The sequence below is a fragment of the Drepanopeziza brunnea genome (genome assembly GCF_022702325.1).
Source record: "Drepanopeziza brunnea f. sp. 'multigermtubi' strain 214-2 chromosome Unknown ctg4, whole genome shotgun sequence".
Classification (NCBI taxonomy): domain Eukaryota; kingdom Fungi; phylum Ascomycota; class Leotiomycetes; order Helotiales; family Drepanopezizaceae; genus Drepanopeziza; species Drepanopeziza brunnea.
The window spans coordinates 271059-290230 of NW_027094067.1; the positions used below are offsets into that span (position 1 = coordinate 271059).

The 19172-nt window shown below is 48.9% G+C and overlaps 5 protein-coding genes across 5 annotated transcripts; 3 read left to right on the top strand and 2 right to left on the bottom strand.

Annotated features, from left to right (window-relative positions):
- Positions 1–996: 996 nt before the first annotated feature.
- Positions 997–4278, top strand: L3040_002959 (uncharacterized protein; the record flags this gene model as incomplete). The annotated part of the gene is made up of 3 exons (XM_066154273.1): positions 997–3039; positions 3148–3975; positions 4168–4278. The coding sequence occupies 3 exons, from the start codon at positions 997–999 to the stop codon at positions 4276–4278; spliced, it is 2982 nt and encodes a 993-aa protein (XP_066012253.1).
- Positions 4279–5959: 1681 nt separating this feature from the next.
- L3040_002960 (uncharacterized protein) lies at positions 5960–7715 on the bottom strand (the record flags this gene model as incomplete). Its single annotated transcript, XM_007296429.2, has 2 exons — positions 5960–7226; positions 7291–7715. The coding sequence occupies 2 exons, from the start codon at positions 7713–7715 to the stop codon at positions 5960–5962; spliced, it is 1692 nt and encodes a 563-aa protein (XP_007296491.2).
- A 1310-nt stretch (positions 7716–9025) lies between these two features.
- L3040_002961 (uncharacterized protein) lies at positions 9026–9841 on the top strand (the record flags this gene model as incomplete). Its single annotated transcript, XM_007296430.2, has 3 exons — positions 9026–9058; positions 9113–9209; positions 9327–9841. 3 exons carry the CDS (start codon positions 9026–9028, stop codon positions 9839–9841), a joined length of 645 nt encoding a protein of 214 aa, XP_007296492.2.
- Positions 9842–13985: 4144 nt separating this feature from the next.
- On the top strand, positions 13986–14845 carry L3040_002962 (uncharacterized protein; the record flags this gene model as incomplete). The annotated part of the gene is made up of 2 exons (XM_007296431.1): positions 13986–14299; positions 14350–14845. 2 exons carry the CDS (start codon positions 13986–13988, stop codon positions 14843–14845), a joined length of 810 nt encoding a protein of 269 aa, XP_007296493.1.
- Positions 14846–16223: 1378 nt separating this feature from the next.
- On the bottom strand, positions 16224–18932 carry L3040_002963 (uncharacterized protein; the record flags this gene model as incomplete). The annotated part of the gene is made up of 8 exons (XM_007296432.1): positions 16224–16380; positions 16642–16802; positions 16987–17277; positions 17371–17751; positions 17869–18203; positions 18284–18411; positions 18541–18829; positions 18899–18932. The coding sequence occupies 8 exons, from the start codon at positions 18930–18932 to the stop codon at positions 16224–16226; spliced, it is 1776 nt and encodes a 591-aa protein (XP_007296494.1).
- Positions 18933–19172: the final 240 nt, after the last annotated feature.

Here is a 19172-nt window from a genome sequence, read left to right on the forward strand (position 1 = left end):
TTGGATTGCTACTTGGAATTGTAGTTCACGGGAATTTAGTTCACGGGAAGGGAAAGACTTGATTGATATTTGCGACGCGCGAGTTGCAGATCGTTTGGCTATTCTAAGCCAGAGGATCTGAGATGGACATGGGACCGGGGGGGGTTGCACCAACCCACGAAATGATGATTGTAACTTCTGATATCAGCGCTGTGATAAGCCGAGGAGGTCCTCAATTTCCAGCAGGCACTGCGCCACACCTGGCTCGCTCGTGACGTGACATCTTGCTCGGCCCTGGTGATACAGATACGAAGGAATACGGTAGATGGGTGAAGTTCTGAGTCTCGAAGTTTGGATGTGGCATACGGGGATAGTAATCCGAGCACATAGGTAGTAGGTAGGTATCTCCAGGGGGGTTTTCGGAGCAGCCCTTAGTAAAATCGCACACAGTCACTTAAGTACAAGCTGTCTCTGAATGAATGTGACGGCGTTAGTAATAGATGCCCGCGCCGTGACTTGACGTGCTGTTGACTGTTGACTGTTGACTGTGGACTGTGGACTGTGGACTGTGGACTGTGGACTGTGGACCGTGGACCGTGGAGTGGACTGTGGACTGTGGACTGTTGATTGGGGCCAAAGCCAAAGTTGCGCTTGAGCCCAGTTCGCCCAGTTCAGCCCGCCCAGCATGTTGATTCGATTTGAGTGCGGTGACACTCCCGCAACATCAGAAGAGAAACAAACCTTCGATGGCGACGTCCTCGCTACCGCTACAGCCGCTGCCGGCTCTGCTCCTCTTCCACTTGTGAATGAATGCACAGTGCGATAACTCACCGTTCGTTCCGCTAATTCCGCCCGACGCAGTTCGTTGGAAGGGGCACTGGTACTGGTCTTTACAGGAACTTACCTTGATCAGTGGGTTGGGATTACAGCTCCAGCTTGGAAAACAGCAACGCGAAAATCAACCTCTCTCCCTCCCCCCCCCCCCCCGCCCCCACACGCCCCCCTTCAAACGCGCTGATGTCGCAAGCACCGGGCCAGAACCAACACGCTGCCATCAACGCGCCCGCCGCAACGAAAGCTCCTCCCTCGAGACCCAAGAACTTCGAAGCTGCCGCCTCGTCGCCCAACCTCAGCGCGGCAGAGGCTGCGGAGATGGCTTCCACAACCGCCCTGATCGAGGGCGTACTGGGTCCGAACAAGGATGGCCGGGTGAGGAACCCCGTGCCGAGCAAGCTGAAGGGCAAGACGGACAACAAGCAGGGCAATTTCGGCGTGATGCACATGGGCACGAGTTCGGCCCAGAAGGGCGAGGGCCAGTCGCATGGGAAAGACGCGGCGGCAGAGCGAGACGCGGCAGCGAGGAGGACGAGCGAGAATACGGCTTCCCGCGCGAGGGCTGCTCAGGCAGATCGATATGTGCCGCCGAGGAAGCGCGGCTTGACGGCAAGCTTGGGGGCTTCTGCTGGCCCGAATCGAAACTCACCGTTTGGGGGCTCGCGCGATACGCAGCGCTCGAGGCCGCTGGCTCCTGACGAGACGAAGTCCGAGCAGGCACGATTGCTGACCTTGCTGCGGAGTATCAATCCCGTCACCGTGGTCGATCAGATATGCAAGGCCGTGGCATATTTTGGAGGAATACCTGGAGCACCTCCTCCTGAGGATGGCATCTTCCCCGAGAGTGCCAATACGAGAGAGACGGGTGCTTTGTTCATTGGGTGGCTGGCAGAAATTTTTCCGGATGTTACAGCTCGGAGCCCTGAGGTCTCCAAAGAGCAGGCTGCGAAGAAGAAAGGTCGACCTTCGAAAGTCAGGACTGCAGACAATACTGCTGGAGAGCGACTGCAATCTGCCGAGCCTCCAAACTCGAGAAACGGGTATGGATATGGTCCCGCTGTGTCTGCGCCAACTTGGGGACTTCCACCATCCTTTGCACTGGTCAATACCTCAACCCCAAACCATGCCGCTCCTCCAAACCATGCCGCTCCCCCAAACCATGCTGCTCCCCTAAGCGAACCCAAACTTCAAGCTCCGGAGCAGACCTCGGAGCAGAAATCGTCTGAAACACCACTGAAGAATCCGGCTGAGGATACTGCATCTGGAACAAAGAAGAGGCGAGGCAGGCCTAAGGGATCTATGAATAAGAAGAAGGATGGGCAAGAAGGAGAGATCGCTACCACGGATGGACAAACAGTCCCCGATAGCTCTTCTGCCACAGCAGCGACAGCGAAAGCTATGCAGCCAAGTTCGGCGATTTCTGCAGCGGCAAATCCCATAGCAAATTCCTACGGAGCTACAAACGACCAGGCCATTGGGTCCCAGCCTGCCCAAACCAGCCAGTACTCAAACCAGCCTTGGCAGACAGCTACACAGCCTAATCAAATGGGAACTGCTTCAAACGTGGCTACGGGAGATGAATTGAGTCCTCAGGAACGAGCTGTTTTGGAGGCTTTCAGACAACCCGCCGGTGGTGCTCAACAACCCCGGCAGGCTCAACAGGTGGAGCCGTCTCCCATCCTCCCTCCCAAAACTGTTCCAGAAGCTGGTCAGAAGAGAAAGCGAGCGGCTCCAAAGCCTAAAGCTGTTCCTCCCCCTGCCTCTGTTCCTGCGCTTCAATTTTCAAACGAGGCAGTATCCCAATTGCAGCAGCCACAGCATTCTCCTACTCTCCCTCCGAACCACGAAGCTACCATGGGCGTAGCAAAAGATGCATTGCAATGGACTTCAGTGGATTCAACCACTTCTACAACGCCGATCGTACCACCTGCAAAGAGACCGCGTCAACGCAAGCCCAAGACTCCTGCAAACCCTACGAATGCAGAACCCCCTTCGCGAGCACAGACCGCATCTGTCGTCAGCGTTGCTACTCCTCCGATTCCGCAGAGCACGATTCCTGATACCCAGGCCACGGCTCCGCAACAGAGCATTCCGCAAAGCATCCCAGCGACTCGTCCTCCAGCTGAAGGTTTAGAAGCACATTATGCGAGATTTGAAAGCTTCCAGCAACAGCAGAATGGTCGAAGTCACACCCCCACTCAACCTCAGGTACAGCAGGTGCAACAGGTACAACAAGTACAGCAACCGGCTCGCCAACAACAACAACAACAACAACAACAACAACAACAACCACAACCACATCAACAAGCCAAGCCTCAAGCTGTGACACCTCAGCAATCCGCCACCCCTCAGCTGCAGCAGCAGCACATGATGCAAAATCAAAAGTCGCAGCAAGGCCAGCAAGCCGCGCAGCAGCCTACTCAACGTGATGAGCCGAAGACACAGGCATCATCTTCTTCTACTCGTCCCTCATCTAACGCGTATTACAATCAAAATGCCCAGCCGTCAACTTCGTATAGTCAGCAATACCCCTCTCACCAACCCTCGCAACTCTACAGTGGAAATCAAGCGTCGCCTCAAATGAGCAACAGCACAAACAACAGCTACCGCACATCTAGTACGCATACCCTGGCCCAGATATCTCCACAGTTTCCTCAAACAGAAAACGCCTACCGAACCTCGAGTCCACACACCCTTGGCCAACCCTCACCGTCTTTCTCCCAGACCAGCTCCAGCTACAGAAGCAATAGCACGCACAACCTCGCACAACAACACACACCAACAGTCACGCAGCCCACCGAGAACAGCTACAGAACGCCCAGCACACACTCCATGGTGCAGCCATCACCCGCCTACACGACTGCACGGTCACACTCTCAATCCCAGCCTTCGCATCAAAGCCAGTACCCCCAATACTCCGACCCTTCATTCCTCGACCTGCCCACTCTCGATTCACTGGGTCATGCCGGCTCAACAGGCAACACGAATACAAGTCTAGGCATAAGCTCCAATAACTACGGCACCGCCAGTGGTTTCGGGCAAGGCATTGGCGTCGGCGTCGGCAACTCGCGGTCATCACAGGCTAGCAGCAACAGTCTATATGGCAGCACATCTGGACTGAGTAACAGCTACGACACTACAGGTGCGGATTTACTGAGAGGGGTGGGCGTTTCGAGGAGCGGGAGCGGGGGTGGGAGCGGGAGTGCTAGTGGGGGCGGGTACGGTACGAGTGGTTCGCGGCTGAGCAACTCTTTTGATCCGACGAGCCAGGAGGACATGCGAGATCAGTTATTGAGGGGGTACGGACGGCGCTGACGTGTCGGATGGAGAGCCGGCGAGCCGCTGTTATGATAGGATAGATATGGTATTGTTCCTGCCGGGAACCCTGCCGAGGTCTCGGGCGAGCTCTCGGGGGGTTTCGGGAACTGGACCGCGGGAAACCGGACATCGGACCCGGCGGCCTGACCGGGGGTCCGAAAAGTTAATTGGTAAGCGAATGGAAGGAAAGTGTTGTGTTCGCGCCGGGAAAGGCAAGAAAAGAAAAGGGTTGAGCGTGAGGCGTCAGGCGTTGATTTAATGTTTATATTTTTAACTTTTTTTCTTTTTCCTTTGTCTTTTACTTCTTACTCTTACTCTTCTTCTTCTTCTTCTTTTTCTCCTATTCTTCTATTACACTTACTTGTATTCATCTTCATATTCACCTTCACCTCCAACCTTCAATCCTCCCCTTTTTTGGGGGAGGGGGATCAAAAATCTTGATTCCCCTCTTCCTTCTCCTTCTCCTTCTCCTTCTCCTTCTCCTTCTCCTTCTCCTTCTCCTTCTCCTTCTCCTTCTCCTTCTCCTTCTCCTTCTCCTTCTCCTTCTCCTTCTCCTCCTTCTCCTTCTGCTTCTCCTTAGTCCGTCGCGCATATCTTGTCGGGTCGGGTCGGGGCGGGCTATGTGTGAATGTGTGAATGAACATGTGTGTGAAATAATGAAATAATGGTTGGTTAGAGCTAAACATGAAGCTATGGAGATGAAGCTATGATGTAAAGCTTAATATAATGGACGGATGAATGATTGATTGGTTGATTGGTTGGTCGATTGGTTGATTGATTGATTGGTCGATTGATTGATTGGTGCCTTCTTTTCTTTCCTTCACACTTCACACTTCACACACACACACACATATATATATACATATATTAAGGAGGGGAGTGGGTGAGGTAGGGAATAAATAAATGCATGTATGCATAGCGTGGCGCGGCGTGAGTCTCTTCCTCTTCTTCCTCTTCTTTTTATTTTTCTTTTTTGAGAGAGAGAGAGAGAGAGGAGAGGAGGAGGAGAAGAGATTGAATCAAGCGATGGTACGGAGCTGTGACTGGAATAGGGTGGTAGTAGGTAGTCATCACATGGCCTTTCCATCTTCCTCCCATCGAGATGTGAAATGAGAGAGAGAGAGAGAGAGAGAGAAAGCGAAAAGAGCAGGAGAGATAAATAAACCAAGTATAACAATCTGCTGTGATAGAAGCAAAACATGGAAATTGAAAGATGCAAGATACAAACCACCCAGGAGAGAGATCCTTAAAAAAAAAAGGGGGGGAGGGGGAAACCAAACAACGAAACATTGAGTGATATTCATCATCTTCTTTTATTCTATAATAGAATCTTATATTCTCTCCCTCTCTCTTTATCACTCCGTCCGGAAAGTAAGGGGGTAAAACGTATTTCTGCGTGCGTAGTTTGATTGAGTGTGTTTGATTGTATGCTGTCTTGTTTGCTTTGGTTTGTTTATCCATCATCAGTTTGATGGTATCTATACCCAACGCCCACCAAGACCCAGAACGCCTACCAGGCCTACCTGCCTATCCCGTTCGCTCGCTTTGAAACGCCATCCCTCCTCGCTGCCAAATTTGTGTACAGGTAGTGGGCCAAGAATATACATCAGGCATAGATAGATACCCATCCACCCTACCCGCTGAGAAGGTAGATAGGTAGATATATATAAGAATGTAACTCCGTGTAAATGCTAACCTTGCTAGCTCGCTTTCTTTTCTTTCTCCTTTAATTGCTTCATCTCCAGATCCAAATCAATATCCATATCCAAATGACTGAATAGTATTCCCGTGATCATGCCTACACAGATCCGGGGGTCCGTCTGCCTGTCTAATCCAAGATGAGCATCGCCCGCTGTGCCCTCACCTCGGGGGCCACCACAAATTCCTCCCTCATCTCAGATCCATCATCATGGATCAGGTCCAGCAGCACCTGCGTGTTCCGCTTGATGTCCTGCGGCCGGCCGACAATGCCCCGCCCTAAGATCATCGCCTCAGCCGTATGCATCCAGATGTTGCTCAGATGCTGGAGATCCGGGAGTATGAGACGCAGCTGGTCGCGCGGGAGCGGTGGCATAGGGGGTCCGGCTGCGAGCGACGAGTGGAAGACCAGGTTGTCGGTTGAGTGGGGGCGGCGATGAGACGAAGGGGCGCTACAGGTTGGCTTTACGCAGAACCACTCGCGGCAGGACATCGCATCGTGTGAGGCGGTATCTGATAATGGGGTTGAGGAGGAGGATTCCGGGACCTTGGAGTATTTCTTGCGCCCGAGGTGTGAGATGAGAGATTTTTTGGACTTGGTGGGGGCCGGTTCTACAGAAGCCCACGTGATGAAGCCGTACCATATATCAACGGCAGCGCGGCGGGCGTTGTAGCCTTTTGTTTCCCAGAAGCGCTGGGCTTGGCGCAAGCCACCGACTGCGAGGATGGTGGCGTACACTTCGTCCGGGGGTCGGTCCTTCAGGTATCCTTTGATGGAGCGCTCAAGCGTTCCGACGTACGAAGGGGGTCGTAACCTTCGGGAGAAAGACGAGACTACCAGGGGGAAGACTTGGTGGACTTTCAAAAGTGTTTCGTCGTCGTACATGCTCATTACCTGGGCCTCAATGGGATTCACGGTATACGCTTGATGGCGTAAGGGCGGCCCGTTGTTCAGCCGGTGTATGTGGATTTCGCGGTATGTTTCAAAAAAATGGAAGAGTGTAAAGACGAGCGGCATCAGACGCTGCCGCATGCGTCTATGTTGGGGCTCGAATTCGAGTCGGAGCGCGTCTGTGTTACGGAGAAATATCTCTTTCGTGGCCTGTGCTGCTATCATGGTGGAGAGCTTCTCGGCCACGTGGAGACGGTGCCAGAGGCTACATAAGTAGTGAAGGTTGATCGACGCGGGATCGGGAGCTGGATAGAGGCGTAAGGCGTAAGCTGGGAGGGTATTGACGATGTGATAGCGAGCAATTGTCGGTTCATTCAGTGTCACAATGGTGTGAAATGACTTAGATACTAGTCGCAGCATGAGGACCGTATGTATCGGTAGAGGCGCAATGATATGGGCTTGAAGTTCGTTTGGTAGGGCGAGGAAGAAGTTACTCAGGTTGAAGCTATTCATGCCCATTAGTCAACCGACCTAAAAGAGAAAAAAGAAATTCGTGGACGACCACATACGTCTGGGGCGCAGTTGGGTCCTGGGCCAGAGTCTCCTCGCGATGTTCAAGGATCGAGGGGACCTTGTGAATTATGTTCACCCTGGAGCTCAATCTGCCAAATGAACCGGTGAAGCTAGGCCGTCGCTGCGTCCGCAGAGCTGTGAGGTCGTGGCCTAGCGATCGCTTCTTCTGCTCGCTAGGCTTGAGAGTAAGAGGAGGGAGCCCATCATCCAGTGACCGCTGTCGTCCCAGCGGCAGAGAAAAAGTATTGCCGGTGTGTAGCGAGGGAGATGTCGCTGCCGCTGCCCCTTGGGATGGGGCTTCCGCGGAGGCGGAGGAGGAGGAGGGGGGGGAGGAGGCGGCATCGTTGGAGGGTTCGTTCAGCTGCTTCAGCTTACTGAAGTATCGCTCCGAGGCGAATTCGGTGATGTGGAGGGGATCCATGATGGCCAACGTCTGGCAGTTATGCCATGCGGTCGCAGGGGAAGATTGAGGCGTGGTTGATTCAGCATATCAGTGCAGGACCGAGGGGGACGACGCTCGTTCTTCACCGGGGTCGCGCGAACTGCGTCGAGGCGAGGAGGGAGGAAAGGACGTCGCCCTCCGGCATCGTGAGATTGAAGATGGGGAGGGAGAGGTGGAGGTGGAGGTGGAGGTGGAGGTGGAAATGGAGGTGGGGGTGGAGATGGAGATGGAGATGGACATGGAGATGGCAAGATGGAGGTCAAGTTCGGCCGGTTGATTCTGATCTCGGGATCGGGGGGGGGCATTGGGCACGCCAACATATAGCCGGCTTGTCATTGGACACGGCCTTACTTTTTAAGTGGAGAAGTGGATGTGGAGCAGAGAAGGGCCTGGACCGGATAAATTGAGCGGCCGGACTTAATGAGGCCGAGAAAGCTAGCTTACGGAGTATACAGTACGGTAGGTACTACTAGTAAGGTAAGTAAGGTAGTAAGGTAGTAAGGTACCGTAGTAAGGTATTAAAAATGTACCAGACTACCAGTTAGGTAGTAGTTCCGGTACCGGTAGTATTGTAATCTATCGTTGTACGGAATATGTACGTAAGCAGGCCGAAAGTCATTGTTTCTTTTCTTTCGCTTCTCTCCTTGCCTCCTTGCCTCCTTGACTCTTTGACTCTTTGACTCTTTCACACTTTGACTCGAAGGTTTAATTGATGAAATACTCTACCTACCTAGGTACTACGTATACTCACGGATGCGAGCCCCATAAACCGTAGAGCGGTGGTTCTGAATGGCTCAAAGCCTTGTCAACTTTATCGCACACAACTCTGTATTCTTATACGATAAATTATCGACTCCGTCGGTAAATACGTAGTACTTGCTTGAAGATACGCTGAATCCCTATGATTTCATCGGGAAGAGCCCTTGCAAGATTGTTTTCTCCTTCTTATCTGTCTATAGAGACCGAGGTACCGCTAAGAAATTGCAACCCTTTTAATAGTTGGCTGAGCCCGAATTTAGTCTGAGAGGATGAAGTGGTGGGCCACACACGAATAGAAACCAATATTACTCAATTGGATATGATATTGAATAAAATTAATCAAAGAGATACATTATAAAAATGGGATATCTATCTCTTTTTGAACTTTCTTCAGATTTGGTTCATTTCCTCTTCTTTCTTTTCAAGCTCGAAAGACTTGTAAAAACACTATGCGACTACTGTGGCAGTTTCGTTGCCCTATCTTGCTAGCGTTGAGCTTTCTATCTGCTACAGCTCAAGCTCAAGTAGTAATGACAACCATCGGTTATCGAACAGTCTCCAGAGTAAGTTCTATATGATATACAACTATAGTGTACTAATAATTACGCGAATTATAGGCCGAAGCCATGTCTATCAATCAAGGTCACAGGCCTACCGGTGAATGGTTCGATGGCGATGGGCCTCCCCAATTAGGAGATGGCTTTTTTTATTTGAGTGAGTTGATTTAAAGTTCCTTGTTTGCTATTGGAGTATTAGGTTTACTTCTATTTTTATGCTATTTTGAAACCCTTGATTCCATCCTTTATTACGCAGAGCTAATAATCTTGATAGCAAACACATTTCCTTCTTGGAAAGATCCCGAACCCGATGATTGGTTCTGTGTTATCAAAGCGGATCAAGATAAGTTACAGGCGATCGGCAAAGCATGGATTCCAGAATATTGGGATAGACTTATCGCGGGTCAGAAATATGAAAAATTTCACTTATGGAGCGGAAAGGAAGTAGACATCATGAGATACCTCCACTTTATGCGAATACGAAACCGCGAAAGGGCCTTACGCTTTTCATGGGTCGCAACCGGGAAGCCATGGTCAAAAATTGATCGAATTCCGCCATTACACATGCTCATTCCAACTGATGTGATAGTCGACGATCAGTTGGGATTATGGGCTAAGTGCTTTGAAACAGCCGAGGAGGTAGAGGAATTTTCGAGCACAATCCATGATTTGCTGAGTTGGGAGGATATTCTTCAAAAGATTAATTGGCTGGGTTGGGCGGAAATTATTGGAGACCCTGAAGATCCACCTGACCCCTTCCCTGCTGATTTCTTCGATACAGATGAATAATGGAAAGCTAGGGGGCATGTAAATATACTAGTACTATGTACTACCGTCAGCTGACAATCCGATGACGGTCTCTTTAAAAGACGATTCTAAGAGGTTGGCATAGCTAGTGGATCACCTTAGGCCGATACTTAAAATTGAATAGAATCTGAAAACAAACGATTTAAATTATTTATATCGTAGCTAAAATAAAACTATTTCAATCGATTAAATCGTTTTTTATAAGAGCTCGTCTTTTCGTTAAAAGATTATTACTAAAATAAGATTGTTTTAATCGATTAAATAGTCGTTTATAAAAGTCGGTCTTTTTACGAAAAGACCGTTTTAAGACCGTCCTGTGGCCGTCTTATGGCCGTCCCCGAACTTGAAACCATCCCGGTAAACGTTGATTAATAAGCAAATAATTTTTTTTATTTTTTTTCTATTCCTAGCAGTCTACCCTTTGCTAAGCATATCATCCTCTTATTACACCACCCCGTCTGCAAGCGTCAAGGGCGCATCGATGCGGGTGAGCTTTTACTAAATCCATCGATTTCGATTATTAAAAATTTAAAGCGTTGATATATAAGCCGTAGCAGCGATACCGAGAAATATCTTGGCATCAAATTTATTAAATTATTATTAAAACGATTTTTTTCAAAAAACGATTTTTATTTATAATTATATTTTCTTTAAAATAATTATCGAATTATTTCAATTTTTTAAAACGAGCTTATTAGTAAATCTGTTTTAAAAATATGGACGGGGACCGGCTATAGGACGGCCATAGGACGGCTATGGGACGGTCTTAAGCTCGGGGACGATTAAAAAGGTGAATTATTCTTGATTTATAACTAACACTGAGTTTAAATCGTTTAATAACCGTCTTTTATAAAAAAGGGTCAGAGGACCGCTCAAATAACCCCCTACCTGCCGTTAAGGTACGTATGTATATGTGTATATAAATTTTTATAATTGTTGTATATATTAACGTCTCGGGGGGGGGGCTGGAGGGGGGTATCCAAAACGCAATGCTCACGACCTCTTCTTATAAGGTACGGCGACGTGCTAAATAAAAGAAATATATATAAAGTATTATCTAATCGAAAGTAAAAACCACCTTGGGGAAAAGCTTTCTTCCAATTAGCAAACACCTTTTAAACCTCTTAAAAGCAATTCTAATAATGTGCGCCGAGTTTTTTTTCGTCAATTATTGAATACGTATGGCTTTACGAGCGGCCTCGATTTGTACCACGGTACAGGCCTAAGTATTACCCTTCGAGGGTGCCTTAAAAGTTTAGTTTCCACTTTAAACCCCCTGTTTTCCCAACCCTCGAGGGGTAATACCACGGTACAGGCCTAAGTATTACCCCTCGATGTTGTTGTTGTTGTTGTTGTATTTATTAACGTCGGGCGGGTATCCAAAACGCAATGCTTAGACCTTAAGGACTTCTTATAAAGTACGGCGACGTGCTAAGTAGAGGAATTATATGTAAAATACTATTTAATCGAAAGTAAAAACTACGTTAAAGAAAACCTCTTGTTAAATAACTGAATACTTGTAAACCTTTTAAAAGCAATTCATAATGATATGCGTCGAGTTTTCTTTTGACAACTATCGAATACGTATAGCTTTACGAGCGGCCTCGATCCGTATAGTATAAATATCGTTCTCTTTCGTCGTAAAGCTAAGAAGGCTCGCGTTCGTAGCTTTTAAATAAAGCCGGTGTGTTTGCAAAACGCTTTTTCAAAAGCGTAATACCGTGTTTTCGATCAATCGAATTAAGCCTTTCTTATCTTATCTCTTATACACGTTCCTCTTTTATCGCAAATCCTTTTAGTCTTTTCAATCGGTATGCCCGTTAAATATAAATCGTAGTCGGCGTAGTATTCGAGAAAAAAAAGGAAGGAAGTTCGGAATCGCCGGTAAAAGAAAATCTCTTCGAAAAGACGTCGCATATCGATGATTCAATTTCGGCTCTTTAGATTCTTTATCTTTCTTTTTATCGCAAGAGAAAGAAAGAAAAAGAGCTGAAGGTTCGTAAGGGGCACCTCGTACAGGTAAAGAATCGTAGCCCCCCGTATTACCCTTCGAGGGTGCCTCAAAAGTTTAGTTTCCACTTTATATCCCTTGTTTACCCTACCCTCGAGGGGTAATACTTACGCCTGCGACGTAGTACTTACGCCTGCAACGTAGTATAAGTATAAACATCGTTCTCTTTTGTCGTAGAGCTTAAAAAGCTTTCGTTCGCTTATTAAAAATAAGTCTGTGTATTTGAAAAACGCTATTTCGAAGGCGCATTCCCGCATTTTCGAGCAATCGAGCTAAGCTTTTCCTATCTTATCTATAATACTCGTTCCTTTTTAATCGCAAATCTTCTTGGTCTTTTCAGTGGATATGCCCGTTAGTTATAGATCGTAGTCGGCGTAGTATTCGAGAAAAAGTAGAAAGGAAATGTAAAACCACCGATAAAAATATATCTCTTTGAATTGTTGTTATTATTATTGTATTTATTAACGTCGGGCGGGTATTCAAAACGCAATGCTTAGACCTTAAGGACCTCTTATAAAGTACGGCGACGTGCTAAGTAGAGGAATTATATATAAAATACTATTTAATCGAAAGTAAAAACTACGTTAAGGAAAACCTTTCGTTAAATAACTAAATACTTGTAAACCTTTTAAAAGCAATTCATAATGCTATGCGTCGAGTTTTCTTTCGATAACTATCGAATACGTATAGCTTTACGAGCGGCCTCGATCTGTATAAAACAAATATCGTTTTCTTTCGTCGTAAAACTAAAAAGACTCGCGTTCGTAGCTTTTAAATAAAGCCGGTATATTTGCAAAACGCTCTTTCGAAAGCGTAATATCGTGTTTTCGATTAATCGAACTAAGCCTTTCTTATTTTATCTTTTATATACGTTCCTTTTTTATCGCAAATCTTTTTAATCTTTTTAATCGGTATGCCCGTTAAATATAAATCGTAGTCGGCGTAGTATTCGAAAAGAAGAAGAAGAGAGGTTCGGAATCGCTAGTAAAAGAAAATCTCTTTAAAGAAACGTCGCATATTAATAATTCAATTTCGGCTCTTTAGACTTTCTATCTCTCTTTCTATCGTAAGAGAAAGAAAAAGAAAAAGCTGAAGGCTCGTAAAGGGCACCTCGTACAGGTAAAGAATCGTAGCCCTCCTATATCTCCTTGAAGACACGTCGCATATCGATGATTCAATTTTGGCTCTCTAGACTTTCTGCCGCAGAAAACAGCTAAAGGTTCGTAGGAGGAGTAGCCTCCCAAGTGTATGTGTATGTGTATACGTATATTATGTAACATATATATATATACTACTGATGGTCCCATATCTATCTACTACGGTAGGTACTACTAATATATCGCTCCCAATGCCTGCATGACAAAGCAGTACCAAACACAGCCAGGCCCGGTTTGCACAGATATACATCTACAACTACGTAGTACCTACCTAGTACGTAGGTATACCTGCATACGGACTTCCCTTCTACTCCGTAATGCTGATCCGTCGGTCTTTCTGCGGCGAAAAAGTATGTGGCCGACTCAAGACCGACCGATCCCAGTCCCAGTCCCAGTCCCAGTCCCAATCCCAGTCCCAATCCAAGTCTCCGCCTTAGTCCAAAGCCAGCCCCATTTGATAGAGTACCTAGATACTGTATCGAAGCGCATATTGTCGGCGTTGTATTTAGTGATCGGTGGTGATCTGAGGAGAAGATCTGGAAGTTTGACGGACGAAACTCCTTTTCGTTAAGCGAATCTTCGCGTTGCCAAGTGCCAAAACCATATACCACGTGACTGAAACGGACACTTACTTGTCCCACGCCTCCGTATGTTGACCTCACACCTCATCTCACTCAACCCGTTCATGACGATATGTACCTACAGAGTATATTTCCGGAGATACTAAATTACAACTACACTCTACTGACTGTCAGACAGACTCAGACGATCCATTCTATCTGACAATCCTCGAGTTAACATAGAGCAGCCCTCCTCCCTCCTCCCTCCTCTCTTCTCTCCTCTCTCCTCTGGTAACGCAACCACAATCACTACCCCTCCATAGATAGGATAGTACCACACCAATACCTACCTTGGTACTATACCTATCTCTCCTACGCAACACAACACCGAAAGCCTCATGTCCTCTCCCTCCCCGGCATTTCCGACCTACAAGTCACATCGCATCTCGCAATCGTTCAACAACCCAAACTTGCCCCCAGCACCGCCGCCCAAACCAAGCAATCAAGAGGTCTCCCGCCGTAGCACACCGTCCAGCAGCCAACCTCTGCCGCCTCCTCCGCCTCCTCCATCGCAAGAGAGCTTCAGCACGTACGGAGGAGACAGAAGCGCTGGAGATCCCCAGTCGACACAGCAGGCCCGATTGCACGAGGGGGCGGCACATGCACAGGATCCGGGCGAGCAATGGCTGCCCAAGATCCTTGAGGACAAATCGTATGTGACGTTAAGCTTGGGATGCAAGACATGGACTGACTGGCTTCTAGCAAGCAGGATCTGGCCGATTTGCTTGCGAAGCCTGCGTTGCTAGCTGCATTGGCGCATTCGGAAACGACGGCTCATCCTTCGGTCAAGGCCTCACAGGAATCGCTACAGGCTGCTTTGACGGAGAATATAGCTCTGGCCTCCCATCTGATCGAGCTAGAGGCGCGCCTTACGCATCTGCGGTCTTCGGCTCAGGCGCAGTTGCTATCGACCCATGCCTTGGAGAGACAGTGGAAGCAGAAGCAGTCGGATATGGATCGGGCGTTGGCCCCATTCTCCCCATCGTCTTTATATCAACGACTCAATCAGGGGATGCAGGAACAAGAGATGGTATGTCGGGCTTTGGAAGAGAGCTTTCTCGATGGCGATGGCGGTACTGCTTCGGAGCGAGAGGCGTCGGAGTGGGTGAAGAGATATCGGGACGCGAAGAAGATCTATTACTCACGCCAGGAGCGGAAGGAAAGATGGGACGAGGGGAGGGTCGGAGGATGGCGGTAGATGGAGACTTCTGGTCGTGAAGTTTGTTGACTGTAGCGTCCTGATTGCCCGGATCAGGGATAGCTCACCCCCTGGACTGTTGCCAGCTTGCTATGCCAAGATTCACTGACCTATCCCTCGATACTTCGCTGTATCATCTACGATGCTTACTCAATTCCATGTTCGAAGACTGGGTTGAACCATCTCGAAACAATGCCGTCCAATGCCAGGAGCTCGTTAACTACCGGAAGCTCGCTACCTGCCAGCTGCTGCTCTACAAGTTTGTTTAACAGGGCACCTCGGATGCCGAATGCATTTAAAATGCGCCAGCGAGATATCATCATGACAAGACATGACGGCCCGTAGACCCCGCATGACCTTTTAGGATATCCGTAATAGATAGATACTCCAGGGGTTATTTGCACATGGACCTATCCAGATCTCACTCATATACTGCAGAAGGAAAATAACAAACTGCAAAAAGAGTGTGAGAAAAAAAAATCCATCCTCTTGGACGTTCATACTTGACTATCATCTGCTTGAAGCTGTTTATATGTATATATGTGTGTATATATATATATATAATTCATGGACCATGACGGGCCGCCCTCGCTGCTCCTCAAGGGAAGCGCACGGAGGAAGTTTCGCTATGCGCTATACAGGCAAGAGCAAGGGCAAGGGCAACGGCAAGGAAAGGAGTACCGACTTATTTGTAAAGGAGCGAGAGAGGGTCTCGAATCGCATATTTTTCTGTTCCATTTCCATCCTATTACATTACATTCCAGCCCATTCCATTCCATCACGCTTAGATTTGTAGCTAGCTAGGTAGGTAATTTATTACTTTTGGCTTTTTAGGTTTTAGACCTGAATTTGAAGAGAGTGGTCGGGGTCTCGAGAGACGGAGAGGAGAAGAGGAGGAGGAGGAGGAGGAGGAGGAGAGAAGTAAGAAGGAAATGAGAAGAAGAAGAGGAGAAGTGGAGAAGGAGGAGAAGAAGAAGGAGAAGAAAGGAAATGCAATAAAGCAAGCAAGCACTTACTGAATGATTGAAGCACAATCGCAACGATTTCTCACTTCTTACCTTTCTCCCCTCTTCTTTTGCTTTTGCTTTTGCTTTGATTTACAACTGTATTCTGAAAAGATTAAGAGAGCCTAGTAACCCAAACCAGTTCAACGGTCCCAACTCATTACTTAACTCTCTCTTGTGACCCTCATCGTTATCGTCATCGTCCACCATCTCCTCCATCTCCTGAACCTCAATCGACAACAGATAGTGATATATTTAGCCAGACACATACATACAAATCCATTAGTTCCTACACTGCAAGTAAAAAATCCCAGTCCCAGCTCCAGGAACAATACCATTAAATCATATCCCCATCCTTACGTACGTAATCTGGTCTACAACTTATGTCTCTGAGTCTGGGTCCGCTGCGTCCTCGCTGTATTCGTCGAGCTTTGTCTTGAGCTTGGGAGGCCATCGTAGGAGTAGTATTCGGCAATGATCTTCTCGGCGGCCGTCTCGCCCACGAGGTAGGCTGTGCTTTGCGTGTGGTTGCTGGTGAACGAGAAAGAGAAAGGGAAGAGTGGGTTAGCCAACGCCAATATTGTCTTCTCTTCTCTTCTGTTTCGTCTTTGATATTTTATACATACAAGGAGAGCAATTGGCATTGCCTTGCCTTGACTTGACTTGACTTGACGCCAAAGCCAGACCCAAAGCCAAAGCCCAAAGCAAGGAAGGAAAGATAGGGAGAAAGATAGGGGGAAGGAGGAAGGAGGGAAGGAGGGAAGGAGGGAAGGAGAGAAAGAAAATACGTACTTTGGGAGCAGGGGAAGCACGGAAAGGTCTACAACGCGCAGGTTCTGGGTGCCGCGCACGCGGAACGAGGTGTCAACGCAGGCCGTCGGGTCCGAGGGCGGGCCCATGCGGACCGTGGAGCACATGTGCCAGGAGGAGAATAAGTTTCCCTTGCAGTGTTCCTGTGTTGCGTGGGGGTGGCTTGCTGTCAGCGCTGCTTGTCTTGCTTACGAATCTTCGCTCGCTCGCTCGCCTTCCATCTTCATCCGTTTTATAGTGGGAGGAGAGGATTCATACGAGTTTTCCCTCTTTCGAAAGATGGTGGGGGAGGGGGAAGAGGGGGGGTTTGCAAGACGCAGGACTCACCCAGATATCGTCGTCGCTGGTGCTCTTCGGACACCCAATCATCTTGACGGTGGACTTCTGGAACACGGGCGCGGACAGCAAGGCCATAACCTGGCGGATACCTTCGATCAGCACGCGGCGGTCATAGGGGTGCGAGATCAGGTTCGGGTCTATCCGTGGCGCGTCCCTCGGGGAGGCGGACACCAGGGTCACGGTGCCGTGAGACTGCGGGTTCATGACGAAGGCGAGGGCTGTGAGGTAGCTGTCTGTAGGCTTGAGCTCGTAGTCGCCTACGAAGAGGGGAGGGGTGTGCTATTGTAGCATCAGCCAAGTAAGTTTGTATGTACCTAACACTCCGCAACAGGAGCAAGCGAATATCAGAGGGGGGGGGGGAGGGAACCATACCGTGGCGATCTCGAATGTCGGGACAGTGGCTTTCCTCATAAACTCCTGCGTGTGCGCATCCAGCGCCTTGAACTCCTCGCTCTCGAATACACTCTCGCTCTTGAACCAGCCCATCGGCACGCTGCCGTAGAGACTCGTCATCATGCCCGTCTTATCCTTGGCGTGCTGCGCTCTCGCGGCCTGCACGGCCTCGGGGTCCGTCTCGAACGCCATCCGTTCGTTGGTGCCGGTGTTCTGCAGCAGTGTGACGGTCGAGAAGCTGTGGTCCTGCATGTTCTTGCCGACGTAGGGCAGCTCGTGCACCAAAGGGATGGCGTGCTTCTTGAGTTCGTCCGCAGGCCCGATGCCCGAGAGCATGAGGAGTTGAGGGGAGTTGAGAGCCTGATTTTGTTTCCCCAGACGTCTCGTCAGCGTCATTTTCCGTCTCCTTTTCTCTTGTTTACTTTTGTAGACGGGGAAGCGAGAAAAAAGGGGCTCGCTTAATTAGTTAGCACTTACACCGCCTGACAGCACTACGTCCTTGCGTGCGAAGTACTTCTTCCCCTCTAATGTCTCGACGCCAACGGCTTTCTTTCCCTCCATCACGACCTTCGCAATCGGGCTATTCAACGCAATGGTCAGATTACTCGGCGCATTCTCCAGATATGCGGACGCAGTGGTCCGAGAGCCTCGGTATGCACAAGTGGCACCCATTCCCATGCCGATGGGATTGCCAGAGTTCACATCGGGGTTAATACCCAGTCCTGTCTCTTCGGCGGCGACGAAGACATCCGTAAGGCCTTTCTCCCAGGGATCCGCGTACGAGAGATGCAGGGGGCCGGTGGTGCCATGGTCTTTGAGCGGTGTCAATATTGTTTGTAGTTTTTACCAAGCGAGAATTGAGGAAAGCTCTGGAAAGAGGGGGCAGACAGACCTTCGGATTTTGGGTTGATGTACTTGCGGTGCTCGGAGGGGATGTCCACGTGGTAGTTCTCGATCTTCTTGAATCGCTCCTTGACGTTCTCCCAGGTCCAGGCATCGTCGCCTACTATTCTCGCCCACCTAGCATATTGTCATTTCGTCAGCAATACCACTCACACACCACTTTACGATAATGTAATTCGCAAATTAGCCCCGGAACATGCCCCAAGTAGCCAGGTTAAAGCTCTCAGCTTCATCGAAGCAACTCACTCGTTGAAATCCTCGTCCGCCCCAATGAGCCAGCAACTAAAGTTAATAGCCGTGCTCCCACCCAGTCCCTTCCCACGCGAGTAATCGATTTCCTGGCCATTCAGGTGGGTCTGGGGAACGGTTTTGTATCCCCAGTTCAGCTGTGGCATTGTAAATGCCAGGTTAAAGCGGTCGGCAGGCACGAGATAGGCGGCTTCTTTGTTATCGTCGCCTGCTTCAATGAGCAGGACGGATGGCTTGCTGGAGACTTGGGCGAGGCGGACTGCGAGGGCACAGCCTGAGGGGCCAGCTAGGGGGAAGTCACGTTAGTAGCTATTGAAAGCGATGTTGTAAAGGGGAGGGAGAGATGAGGACGTACCGCCTACAACGATAAAGTCGTATATAGAAGACATGATTCGGGTATGCTGATAATTGTAATGAGTAAGTGAGGCTGGCTATTGTTCTTCAGGTCGACGATATTCTGGATCCCAAGTCGAAGATTTGGAATATCGCAAACCGTCACGAAATGTAAAGAGAGGAAGATCGGTTGTCAGGTTGCAGACACCTCTCCTCGGTATGTAGCACTAGGTAGCCCTGCAGCGGTTCACTCTCCACACAAATAGCTGTTGCCGTCGATTATTCAACAGTCAATA